The 12,617-nt window shown below is 44.8% G+C and overlaps 1 protein-coding gene across 6 annotated transcripts in view; it reads left to right on the top strand.

The window, feature by feature from the left end:
- The window catches only part of LOC140422747 (rho guanine nucleotide exchange factor TIAM2-like), a 586,909-nt gene extending 577,246 nt beyond the window's left edge, over positions 1-9,663 (top strand). For all 6 annotated transcript variants that reach the window (XM_072507702.1, XM_072507695.1, XM_072507699.1 and 3 more), the window contains one exon: positions 8,119-9,663. In XM_072507702.1, the coding sequence (XP_072363803.1) occupies positions 8,119-8,747 (629 nt within the window). In that variant the 3' untranslated portion in view covers positions 8,748-9,663. The remainder of the gene's footprint in view (positions 1-8,118) is intronic.
- The last annotated feature ends 2,954 nt before the right edge of the window (positions 9,664-12,617 follow it).

The raw sequence follows: 12,617 nt of genomic DNA, 5'->3' as shown, positions 1-12,617 counted from the left end.
GAGTGGTTGGGGGAGGGTAGGAATATGTCATCTGTGCGCGGGACGTGATCATCTGCTGCTGCGAGCAGGATGTGGTGTGTGTGGTTATTCAGTGAGCCGTAAGCCTTGAGCTGGTTTATATGAAACCATGCAGACTTACCATTGGGATAGGTTATTTTGTATACTGAGGGACTGACTTGGAGTACGGTCCGGAAACTTTTGGGGAGAGGAATGAACTGGGGTTATAAAGGGAAAGCATAACTTGTTGCCCTACTGTAAACTCTGTGGCGTGTACTGTTTTGTCGAAACAAGCCTTGTTCTGTTTCTTCCTGGTTCCAAGTCTCACTGCTGCTGCGAGTTGGGCTGCCTTTATATTCTGTATCAGTTGTTTAACCGCATTTTCATGTGTGAGGGCTGTAACTGCGGGGCTGGCTAAATCCAGTCCTAATAAATACTCAATGCCTTACATGGGGCGTCTGGTCATGAGGGTGTGGGGGGTGTATCCTGTGGATGTAGATACCGTGTTCTTAAAAACATTAAAGCAAATGGGAGTACTGAATCCCAGGTGCTGTTATTCTGCTGTACCATTTTCCTGAGGGTGGCTCTCAATGTCCTATTCATTCGTTCTACAATACCACTTGACTGGGGGTGGTATGCGATATGGAACTTTTGTCTAATGCTGAAAATCGTGAGGACGTTTTTCATTACATGTCCGGTGAAATGGCAGCCTTGGTCGGACTCTATACTGTGTGGGAGGCCCCATCTTGTAAAGATGTGGTGTGTTAATATTTTAGCCGTTGTCTTGGCCGTATTAGTTCGTGATGGAAATGCTTCCACCCATTTTGTGAAGGTGTCTATGACCACCAACACATACTTGTAACCATTTCTGCACGGGGGTAGGGGTCCTATATAATCTATCTGGAAATTTGTCCAGGGTCCATTAACGGGGCAGGTATGGCTAAGTTGAGCCTTTTTAGCATATCTGTCCGGATTGTTCTGGGCACAGATTAAGCAATTCTCAATGTAGTGTGTGACATCGGTTTTTAAATCAGGCCACCAGCAAAGCAGTCTGAGGTGGGCTAGGGTGGGTTCAATTCCTTGGTGTCCATGATTGTCATGGAACTGACAAATGATCTGGTTCCTGTCCTGGCTGGAAACTATATAAAGGTCATCCTTTAAAATCACACCGTCGTGTGTGGTGATTGCGTTTCTAAACTTTTCGTACGGGGCTGGGAAGGTTCCCTTTAAAACTTCCCTGAGTTTCTCATCCTCTTTCTGGACCTTCGCTAAATCCTGAATGTTGGTCTGTGAGACCTGAACTGCTTGTACTGGGGTGCTTTCAGGGGGGTTCCAAAAATAACCATGCCTGGAGCCTGCCTTTGCTAGGGTGTCTGCTTTAACGTTACCAGAGGGGGAAGAATGGTGATGACTGCGAACCTTAATTATTCCGTATTTCCTATCCTTCGCTGTCTCTAAGCTATGGCGGAGTGTAGAGGTTTACCGTCCGCGGGAACAAATCCTCTTGTTTCCCAGAGTGGTAGGAATTCTGTCAAACTATTACAGACATACAAGCTGTCCGAATAGATGTCTGCTGTGGTCGGGAACAAGTCTGTATGGTCTACAATATATGCAATCGCTGCCAGCTCTGCTGCCTGCGCGTCCTCTACATATATACCGCAACCGGTAATTCTCTTTCTGTTTAACACTGTGGATGAGCCATCCACATAAATCCTTAGGGGTGCGCACGTGTCTGTGGGCTGGGGTCTCTGGGGTGTACTACCTGTTTTCTTGGGAGGTGTTTTGGGAATGAATGGGCCTGTGTTCTGTTTCGTGGTGATGATCTCACATTCATGGTGGGTGCCTGCATACTGCAAATTATCGGCAAGGAAGGTATGGGTTTTGGTCCTCTTTACCGTGATGTCCCGTCCCTGTAAAAGAAGGGTCCAATGGGCTGCGCGGATTTGGCTGACTGTGCCATCTTTAAGTCGGCCGTCTAACAATAGCTGTGTCAGTGTGTGTTCTGTGAGGATGGTAATGGTGTTGAGTCCTGTAATGTAGGCGAAGTATTGCACTGCCCAAAAAACTGCGAGCAGGTGCCTCTCACAGGCAGAAAATCCTTGCTCTACAGGGTCTAACATGCGTGAGGCGTTCCTGGAGGAGCACGGCCGAAAGGGTTCGGTCGGTGCTTGCTACCTCGATAGCGTATGGGGAATGTGGATCTGGGACCTGTAGTGAGTGGGACCTGTGCTGAGTGCTCTTTTTAAAGCGTCCACGGCATCCGAATGCTGTGGAAGCCATTCCCAAGGTGCCTGCTTCTTGAGAAGTTCGGAAGGGGGCGCAGATTTAGTGGTGAAACCGTCAATATGGTTTCGGCAGTAACCAACCAGTCCTAAAAATGACCGGAGGGCTGAGACATTGTGGGGAAGGGGCAATTTAACGATCGAGTCAATTCTCTTGTACTCGATCTCGCGTTTACCATGAGTGATCACTGTTCCCAAGTAAATCACTTTTTCTTTCAGAATCTGGGCCTTCTTGCGGTTGACTTTACAACCAATTCCTTTTAGGAGGGCTAAGAGCTCGGCGAGAAGCGAAATGTGCTCTCCCTTTGTGTCTGTCTGTAGTAAAAAGTCGTATATATACTGGACCAGACAATCGGGGCGGGAAAATTTGCTAAACCATTTGCCAGCTGTCGGTGGAAAATGGAGGGGGAGTTGTGGAAGCCTTGTGGAAGGCACGTCCACATGTATTGTTGCCCTCGGAATGTAAAGGCGAATTTGTACTGGCACGCTTTAGCCAATGGGATGGACCAAAAGCCGTTACTAATGTCCAAAACCGGAATATTCTTTGACTGGAGTCCCTGTTTGTGCATGGTCTCGGGACGTGGCTACGGTGGGGGCTGCTGCTGGGGTTACTTTATTCTGTTCCCGGTAATCAATGGTCAGTCGCCATGATCCATCCGGTTTCCTGACGGGCCAAATCGGTGTGTTGTTTGTGGAGGCTACTGATCTGAGTACGCCTTGATCCAACAAACTCTCTATTACTTTGGAGATTTCTCCCTCTGCTTCCTGGGGAAATCCGTACTGCTTCTGGGGTTTAGGGTCGGGACCTGTAATGTTCACAAAGCCAGCCAAACTGCCACAGTCATGCTTGTGCTGTGCAAATGCTGCTTTATGTTCCTGCAGGACTGCCCTAACCTGTTTGTCTGCACTAATCGCTCGAGGGTGGAACCAGAAGTCTCCTACTGAGCTAATCCTATTTATGTACTCTCCTACTGTGAGCGTGGCAGGGGCTCGTGCTGCCTTTGCCATTTTCCAAACGCACTTGTTAACTGGATCAAAAGAAAGGTTATGGGATCTCATGAAATCGATCCCAGGGATATGTTCTGCTGTCTGGGGCAGATCAACTAAAACTACGGGGTGCTTAGTCGTGATGTTACCTATCTGTATTGGTATAGGGGCTGTGATGTGTCCCTGTTGTAAATGGCCTGTAAAGCCGCTGAGTGTAATGGTGTCTGTTGTGGGCCACGTGTCTCGCTGAAACATCGTGGAGGAATTGAGTGTGGTGCGGGACCCTCCTGTGTCCCAAAGAAATTCTACGGGTTGTCCCTGAACTTTGCCTGCTACTACCAGTCTACCGGACTTGTCCCAAAGGGTGTCGCAGACCCAAGTTGGGGAGCCCGATCATCGTCAGTCGGTGCCGTTCATGTCTGTACTCTCTGAACGGGGGCTAACGCTATGGATCGGCTTTGCCCTATTCTTGTTAAGGGTGCCTGTCTGTTGGTTTCTCTGCTGCTTCTGGGGCACGTTGCACTCTCGTGCAAAGTGTCCTAGCTGTCCACAATTATAACATTCTTGAGGTTTTGGCTGGGGTTGGCTGTTCCTGCCCCTCATTTACCCATGCGGGGTTCTGGTGTGCCTTAACTGGGTTCATTTCTACCTGCTCTTCATCGGGTGTTATAAATGCGGTTTTGCCTGCAATTGATTGCTCCCAAGCGCAGGACAATATCTTCAAAACTCATTTTTCATTGTGGGCCTCATCTGAGGGGTCATAATTTGCACAAGCTTTTCGTCCTGCTTCTGTGGCATGGGAGACTAGAATTCGGGTCCATTTGGCCATATTATCTGGGGACAAATGGGAGCGGGCCAGCTCACCAAAAACTGCGGTAAAGTGAATCCACAAACGTCCAGCAAACGCTGTGGGGTGCTCTGTCTTCTTTTGCCTGCACTTATTTAGGCCTTCTACGGGGTCTCCTCTGTTAAAGCCGATCGCATCAAGGATCGCTGTGTGCATCTCTTGGAGTGTGTCTCCTCCAACATTCTGTGGGTCGGGAAGGGCTGCCATGACTGAAGGGTCGAGGCTTAAAATTGTGAGCTTCACTTGCTCCTTTTCGTCCAGGCCATACATGGTGTTGTTTGACTTTCGCGAAAAATTGGGGGTCTGAAGTGGGAAGGAACGGTGTAATTTTTCCATACGCGTCCCGTAATTGGGTCACGGTTAACGGGGTTGTGTAAAGGAAGTCTGCTTCTCCTTCGGTGTGTGGTTACAGGGTTCATGGGGGTGTGTTCTGCCTGTTCGGTTGGGGGTTGGGGCGCTTTCCTTTTCTGGGGTTTTTCCTGCGTACATGTCCCATGTACGTATCTATGGGCAGTCTTGTTCAATTCCTGCCAATCGGGGCAGTTTTCTTGATCTAATTGGGGTCCGAATGTACTCTGAAATCCATTTTGCACGGACAGCAGAGATTGCAATTCTGCAATTTGCTTCCGGCATTTTGCGTGGTCTACTGAGCTCTGCCTTTGTTCCATCGTGGAAGTATCTAGTGCTCGTAGGGCTGCTTTTAAATCATTGCACTGTTTCTGCAATTTCTCAACTAGCTGTTCTGTTTCTTGTCTTACCAAGACCGCACGTTGCGTGTCCTGGTAGGCCTTATCGTATTGTGTCTGAAAACTGTTCAAATGCGCGAGACAAGACTGATGTGCCCCCTTGGCATCATCCACCTCTCTGTCCCTTGCTGCTAACTGCTCTTTCAGATCTCGGTTCTCTTTCTCTACCTCACTCACGTCTACCTCACTGGTTCGGTCTCTCTTCTCTATCTCTCTATGGAGCGTCCTAACGACCTCCTTTGTGCCTCGCAATTGTGCCAAACAGGACACGATTGCCATTGGCTTGCGAGCTTTTCCCAAGCTCTTCTTGTGGATCTCTGACAGGTTCTCCCACCAAGTATGTCCTATACTCCCAGGTCCTGTTTCCTCATTATCACAGAATTCACTCCAAAGGGGCCATCCTTTCCCTTTGAGATATTTCCTGATCTCTTCTTCCCAAACGGGACACTGTCCTACTCTGCTGGCCGCTGTGACCTCGAATTCCTGGGGGTTCATAAGGCGTTCCATTGTCTTCATTGCCATTCTCTCTATCTAGGATCTCTACTGAATTTGGAACAGGGGGTGATAAAGTGATGATGTAAACACAGGTACGGCTTACGCTAATTTCCGGCCTACAAAACTCCCAACAGTTTTACGCAACAAAATCTCTCGGGTTTATCTTATATCCCTGTTAGTACGCAGGCATAAACACACTTCCGAATCTCAGAGGCTTGATCAGTACTGTTCTTGCGCTTGTGGTTTTTCTTTTTCCAATTGGATTCACAATTCAAATTTTGGGTTCTCTCGGAGTGGTTAGGCCACTTCTAAGTCGAGTCCCGTCAGATGTCGCCAGTAAATGTTGCTAACTTTTGGTTGGCTCTTAATTTGGCTCTGTTTAATCACGTTTGCTCAAGAGTCGCCAGGTATCTTTCGACACCGCCACAAAGTTCAGAACCAAATACTGATCAATGACTCAATCCACCAGTTAGTAAGTTCAACAGCAATGCTCATTTATTTACACACAGTCAAATCTACTCATGCATAACCTCTACAAACTAAACTACCACTATTACTAAAGCCTATACTTAGCTTCGGGTGCCCACTCAGTCAGAGGAACAATGGCCGTTGCTCGCTTCTGAGGCTGCTGGGTTGAGCTGTTTTCAGGGTAGCAACTAGGAACATTTATCTTGTAGCGTACATTGACTTGGAACATACTTGGTCTGGTGCAGCTGCTAGGCAGGTCCCTCTCTTCGGTGAGATCCAAAGCCAAAGGAGGGCGGTTCTCCCTTGGGAGATACCTTTTATACTAAAAAGGGCTTTGTGCGCTTTTGGGTGGGCCTTGAACTTGGCCTCAACTAATTGGGTCTTTCCAATCATCTGTATCGATTTTCCTCCAATAGAGGGGTGGTTCCCTGATCGCTGGGCGTGTCCTGGAGACTGTCAGTCTGCTTTGTCTTAGCTTCTTCTGGCGCTGGGGAGTCTGCCTTAACATTGTGTATCTAAATGTTTCCCTTTTGTCCCCGGAGATGGCTCATTAGTATGTAGATTGTTTGGTAGTTTCTGTTCTGTCTGAGAGTTTAAGGTTCTAATCAACAGACAGAGCTTGCACCTGCTTGTTTCTTAGCATTGTCCAATTTTCCCTGCAGTCTTTGCAGGTGTCCATTTTGTAATCAGGATGTGGCCATCACAAATGGCTACAGGCTCTCATAGAAATTAATTCAGAATTAAGCAGCTCACTCATGTAATCAATTTAATTGAATGCATTTTCTTGCATCAATACTTGGATTAGAATTTCCCTTGTATCTGTTGCACAAAATAATTGATGGTCAGAGGAATCTTTGTGTGCTGTGAGAACATCTGTGTTTTTGGGCTTGTACATTCACTTAATTTATATTCTTTTAAAAATTCTCTTTCCAGATTTTCTTCTGCGATTCTTCCTATTCATTTTATCCAGTCATACCAAGGTCAACTTGGCTCACTGGCAGATCTCTGCTCTTTTCAACCCAGGGATTGAGCTTGGTATCTTCCTAGTTCACACTGTTCAGTAAAACGTTGTATGATCACATTAGACACTGGAAGAATCTCACGTGAACTCGTTGGGCGCGATTCATTCAAAACATTTCTAAGTTCATTTGTGGCGGGTTTTTCAGAGTGTTTCTTGCTGGCCCTGCCAGCGAGTTGCTTTCAATGACACTTAGTCACTTTTTTGGGCCCTGCGGAGTTTCTCACTGGTTTAGCCTACACTTAGATTTTTTTTCTAGCACTGGGGAGCTGAACCCAGATATTGGACTGCATTTTGACAGGGTGGCCCAATTTTTAAGTGAGTTTATAGGTCCTCCACCCCACCCATGGGCAATGTCACCCCCCCCCCCCCCCCCCCCCCCCCACACACACACACATGGGCACTACTCCACACCGTCCAAGTGAGGGCACCCCACTATGGGTTCCATCGGGGGTGTCCCCCTCTTCAGGCCCCCCTCACACCCACTTAGAGGCCTCCCCCTTCTAGGACCGCAACCTATCACTCCCCTCCCACCCCACCCCCCCAACCTCCCAGAAGCCCCTACTTACCTGCGCTGCACTCCTCCACCCTTCAAGCCCCCATACACCCTCCTTTCATGGCCTCTGGTCCTTAGGAGTGTCACCCTGGCATCTGGACACCTTTGCACAGGCACCTGGGCAATGCTGCCAGGTTAGCAGTGGCACCTTGGTAGTGCTAAGGTGGCAGTTCCAAGGTGTTAGATGGGCAGTGCCATGATGCCCAAGTTCCATGGGGGAGGGCTAAGGGGCCACAGTGTCCCTGACCACCCAGAGCCCTTTGATGGCCTGGGAGACTCCCCCGGGTGCCTTTCCGCCTGGTCCACGTTCTTGTGCTGAACGACACCTGGCTACGGCCTCGCTGGAGTGGACGGTATTTCCCGGGTAAGCTTGCCGAAGTCAGTTTAAACCCAACTTCGGCGAGCGCCATTTGGTCACCCAACTTGTGGGCGTGATTCAGATTCCGACGCCTCACAGGACTTGGGTGAATCCCGCGAGGCGTGAAGGCTGCCGGGAAGCCCACGAAAGGCTTCTCCCGGCATTCACCGGGCACATCGTGCTCGAGCGAGAGTGCAATGCAGCTGTTGAATCGCGCGCTTTAAGTCATGTACAAAGTCTTAAAACCAAATCTCAACCTCACCGTGCCTCTGGTTTGTGTTATAATCAATACGTGCTGTTTCTAGTTTTTTTTAAAATAGTGGCAATAGTTTAATTTGATATTTTGGTTTGTTCTTTACTTCAGCATCAACTAGAGCATCAAAGTTGTTCAAGCATTCTCCATCCTATTGGAATCAGGACTCTGGGAAACGTAATGCTGTTGATTCTGATGAATGTAGTTTGAGCAGTGGAACACAAAGCAGTGGATGCCATACCTCAGAGGGTGGACTAGAGCCTAGTAGTCTTTCATTTCCAAAGCAAGAACACAGTGGTGCAGAGGAACACCAGGAAGCTGAAGTAAAGGAATCAGACATTTTGAGTGACGATGAAGATTACTGCAAATCTAAGAATAAGACTTTGACAGATGAAATTGAAGTACAATTTGAAAAAATGCAAATTGAAGTTGACAAGGTTGGTGTAGAGCAGGCACCAAATAAACAATTAGATGCAGAAGAGGTGGAACAAATAGATGAACACCCCCGGCTTGTGCGAGCTCACTTTTGCCCAATCAAAAGAAAAGCCACCAGTACAAAGAAGAAAAAAGGGAATCTGTTAGCCATGCATGAGCACAACCGATCTTTGGATAGTCAATCTGATGGGCCAAATGTTGACTTGAATTCTGTGTTGGAGAGAGAGTTTAGTGTCCAGAGCCTAACATCGGTAGTTAATGAAGACTGCTTCTACGAAAACATTGAAAGTAATGGAGAGCCTTAGCTTTGAAGTCTTGAATGAGTGCTGTTCACAAAATGATCAGGAATTGAAGTTAGGTTATTGCCTGTCTTTATTTTAAGTCGCCAAGTTATACTGTTCTGGTCAATTGTTTTTGGTTTCGAAAGTAAAGACCGCAGAAGCTTTATAAAGAAAAGCAATGTTTAGTTTGCCTTACTGCTGTCTGCACTAAGACCATAGTTAGCCTCAAAAATGTAGATTCTTAATACTTGTTTTCGTTCAAGAAAATGATGAGCATATTTGTCAATTATTTATTGTCTGTTGTGGACAATAGCATTATTGTTTAGTTTCTGTAATTCACTAGTTTTGTATTGGATTTGCAAATACGGCAATTATTGAACACCAAAAGTAAGTAATATTTTCAAGAAAGGTTAAATTGCTTATTTTAATAGGCTGTAAATCTTAATTTTATTTATAGATGGAAAATATTGGTTTACATTACAGCACCAAGATAATGATTAGATGGAATTTGTTACATTGTGTCCAGTTTTTAGATTTTTAGAATGCTAAGTATGGCACTGTTTTCTATTGTATCTGTTTGCCAAGATGAACCTCTGGTGGCCTGACACAAAGAGCTCTACTTGTTAAACACTGTCTTCAGCACTACAAGCTTTGATAGAGGCTGCAGTATTGCTCATGCCTCTTAATGCTAACATTTTATTTAGATGTCTTTTTTTCGTTGTACATAAATGTTGGAGGTTGTGTATATTGTAATTTTATGAAATCTGCATTGTAATATTGGTTTTAATTGGTTATATTTTGTATTCTGTTGAATGACTACTTGACATCAAATATGCTAAAAAGTGTTCTGATGTGGAATAAATATGCAAATTGTATTCAAGAAATTCCGTGTTGTTCTGTGTACCGATTACATGACAATAAAGAAACTTGTTATATCATGGCCAATATATCTTAAACCATGGTCATAAGTCCAATGGTACCTTTATGAAGATTCTAACTTGGTTAACTACAGAACTAGGAACTTTTCTGAAGCCAATGCCTATCTCAGACTGTACACTGTGATATCATTTTGAAGTTCTAATATAGAATTCCCTGGAATAGTAGGATACACGTTTTGTGTAGGTTTCCCAAATGCCCTTGCTAATTTTGCTTGTGCAAATGGGAGAATTGGACAAATGAAATCAAGCGATTCTCTCCGGGATAGAGAAAGATAAACCCCAGTTGCTCCTCTGACCTTTTTAGCAGCATTGGCTGAAGAGCCTGGGAGGAAGATGTAGAATTGGATTTTTTTATATTAAAAAAAATCATAAAATATCTAACCTTTGGGTGATGTGTGCAATATGTTATTGAACAACAACTTGTATTTATGTAGTGGCTTCAATGTAACAAAACATCCAAATTGTGCTTAATAGAGGTATTATAAAACAAAATATGACACTGATCTACAAAAGGAGATATTAGCACAACTTAATGGCTTCCTTCAACTTGGATGTTATTGGGGCATACTTTGATGGAGGCTACAAACATTTATTCAACACATTGTTCTGAATTAAACAACTGATTTTATAAAATGAGTTAACAGCATCATTAAAATACGACACAAGAGTATTTAACAATTATGCCATCTATCACGTTGCTATTATGATGTAATTAGTGTGTAGAAGTGAGCTTGTGAGACAAGCTGCTACAATTAAACTTGCTCTCCCCTAGATTGGGAGTCCAGTTGATCTTTGATGTAATATGGTGTGACCCAAACTCTTAGAAAAGTGCTTAAAGATGTTATTCCTTAAAGGTATATTCACGGGACTTGAGATGGGGTTGTGGTACAATCGTACAAAACTTTATTTGATCTTCAACGTTACATGCTGGTATAACTTCTTTCACTTCAATGCCTACAACTTTCATAACTCCTTTCAGAGGCAGGGCTCTGAGAGTGTCAGTTCTTTACCCGGATTGGTTGTAATATGCCACAGTGGGACGTTACCCCCACTGATTCATTGGGTTTATGTCTTAATCACATTCAACCTATTGTGTTTTCAGTGATGTCAGTTACTGAGTAACTGAACTCGTGTTGTTTCTCACGTACACTAAAATTCTCCTCACCTCTGCCTTAAATGAGAGACCCCTTATTTTTGAAATGCGTCCCCTAGTTCTAGTCTCTTCCACAGGGGAAACATCCTCAGTATCCACCCTGTCAATTGCCCTCGGGATCCTTTCTGCTTAATTAACTATCACGTCTCATTCTTTTAAACTCCAACGATTACATGTCCAACCTTTCCTCATAGGATAACCCCATCATCTCAAGAATCAGTCGAGTGAACCAGATCTAAAATGCTTCCAATTTCTATAGCCTTTTTCAAGGAAGGAGACCAAAACTGCACAAGTGTCCCAGATGTGGGGCGGGTTTCTCGGTCCCGTCGCGCCAGACTTCTGGTTCAACAAGCCATCGGGATTTTCCATTTCGCCGGCTGGTCAATAGGGTTTCCCATTGTGCGGCAGCCCCACGCCATTGGGATACCACCGGGCTGCCGGCAAAATGGAGCATCGCAACGGCGGAGAATTCAGCCCATGCTCTCAATAATATCCTACACAAATGAAGCAAAACTTTCCTACTTTTATATTCCATTCCTCTTGCAATAAAGAACAACATTGATCTGCCGCGCTGTACCTACTTTTTGTGATTCATGTATCAGTATATCCAGATCCCTCGACCACCGAGTTTTGCCATCTTTCTCTATTTAAATAATAAATTGCTTTCTATTCTTCCTGCCAAATTTTTCCACATCATACTTCATCACCCAATTTTTTGCCCACTCGCATAACCTACCTAAATCCCTTTACTTTCCTACCAATTTTTGTGCCATTCATAAAAACATTCAGTCTGTTCATCCAAATTGCTAGTATAGATTGTAAATGGTTAAGGCCCCAGCACTGATTCCTTGTGGCACATCACTGATTACAGCTTGCCAACCCGAAAAAGACCCTTTCAACCCTACTCTCTGTTTCCTGTTGGAAAAGCAATCCTCTAGAAAAGCAATCCTCTATCTGTGAAAATATTACCCCTACACATGAGCTCTTATTTTGCGGTGTAATCTTTGATTTGGCACTTTGACAAACATCTTCTGGATTTCTAAGTACACCACATCTGCACCTTTATCCACGTGTTACTTCCTCATCGAATCGTAGAGCTCTAATAAATTAATCAAACATTATTTCCCTTTCACAAAACCACGTTGACTCAACTGCAATAAGGTTTTCTGGATGTCGTGTTGTAATCCCCTTAATAATAGATTCTAGCGTCTTCCTAGATATTAGGTTAACTGGCCTGTAGTCACCTACTTTCTGTCTCACTCCTTTCTTGAACAGAATAGTTACATTTGCTATTTTCCAACCTGATGGGACCTTTCCAGAACCTGGGGAATTTTGGAAAATTAATCTACTAAAATGCATCTACTATCTCAGCAACCACTTATTTTCGAACCTTTCGATAGGCCTTGGCGACTTGTTGACCTTGAGTTCTAATAGATTTAACACTCTCTGGTGATTGTAATGGTTTTAAGTTCTTCTCTCCCTTTCATCTTTTGATTTACAAATATTTCTGGGATATTATTTGCGCCTTCTACAGTGAAGACAGAGATATGGACGGAATCTTGCCAAAGAATGGAAAATTGCTAGTCCCAGTGAGAAAAATGGAGTGATTGTTGGTGGGATTTCTCACGGAATTTTACACCGCTTAAAGAAAGGTTTTTCTCACCATGAGAATCACGGCCACACTCTTGACGTCCTCCCGCTGATTCATTCATCCCGGGGAAACTTTTATCACTGGGGAGCTCTATATAAACACTTCCCTGGCATTTGTTCCAGATCCATGAGAGGGCATGGCAACATGTAGGG

This window comes from Scyliorhinus torazame, chromosome 1 (assembly GCF_047496885.1).
Source record: "Scyliorhinus torazame isolate Kashiwa2021f chromosome 1, sScyTor2.1, whole genome shotgun sequence".
Taxonomy (NCBI): Eukaryota; Metazoa; Chordata; class Chondrichthyes; order Carcharhiniformes; family Scyliorhinidae; genus Scyliorhinus; species Scyliorhinus torazame.
This window is presented reverse-complemented; position numbering and strand designations above follow the sequence as displayed.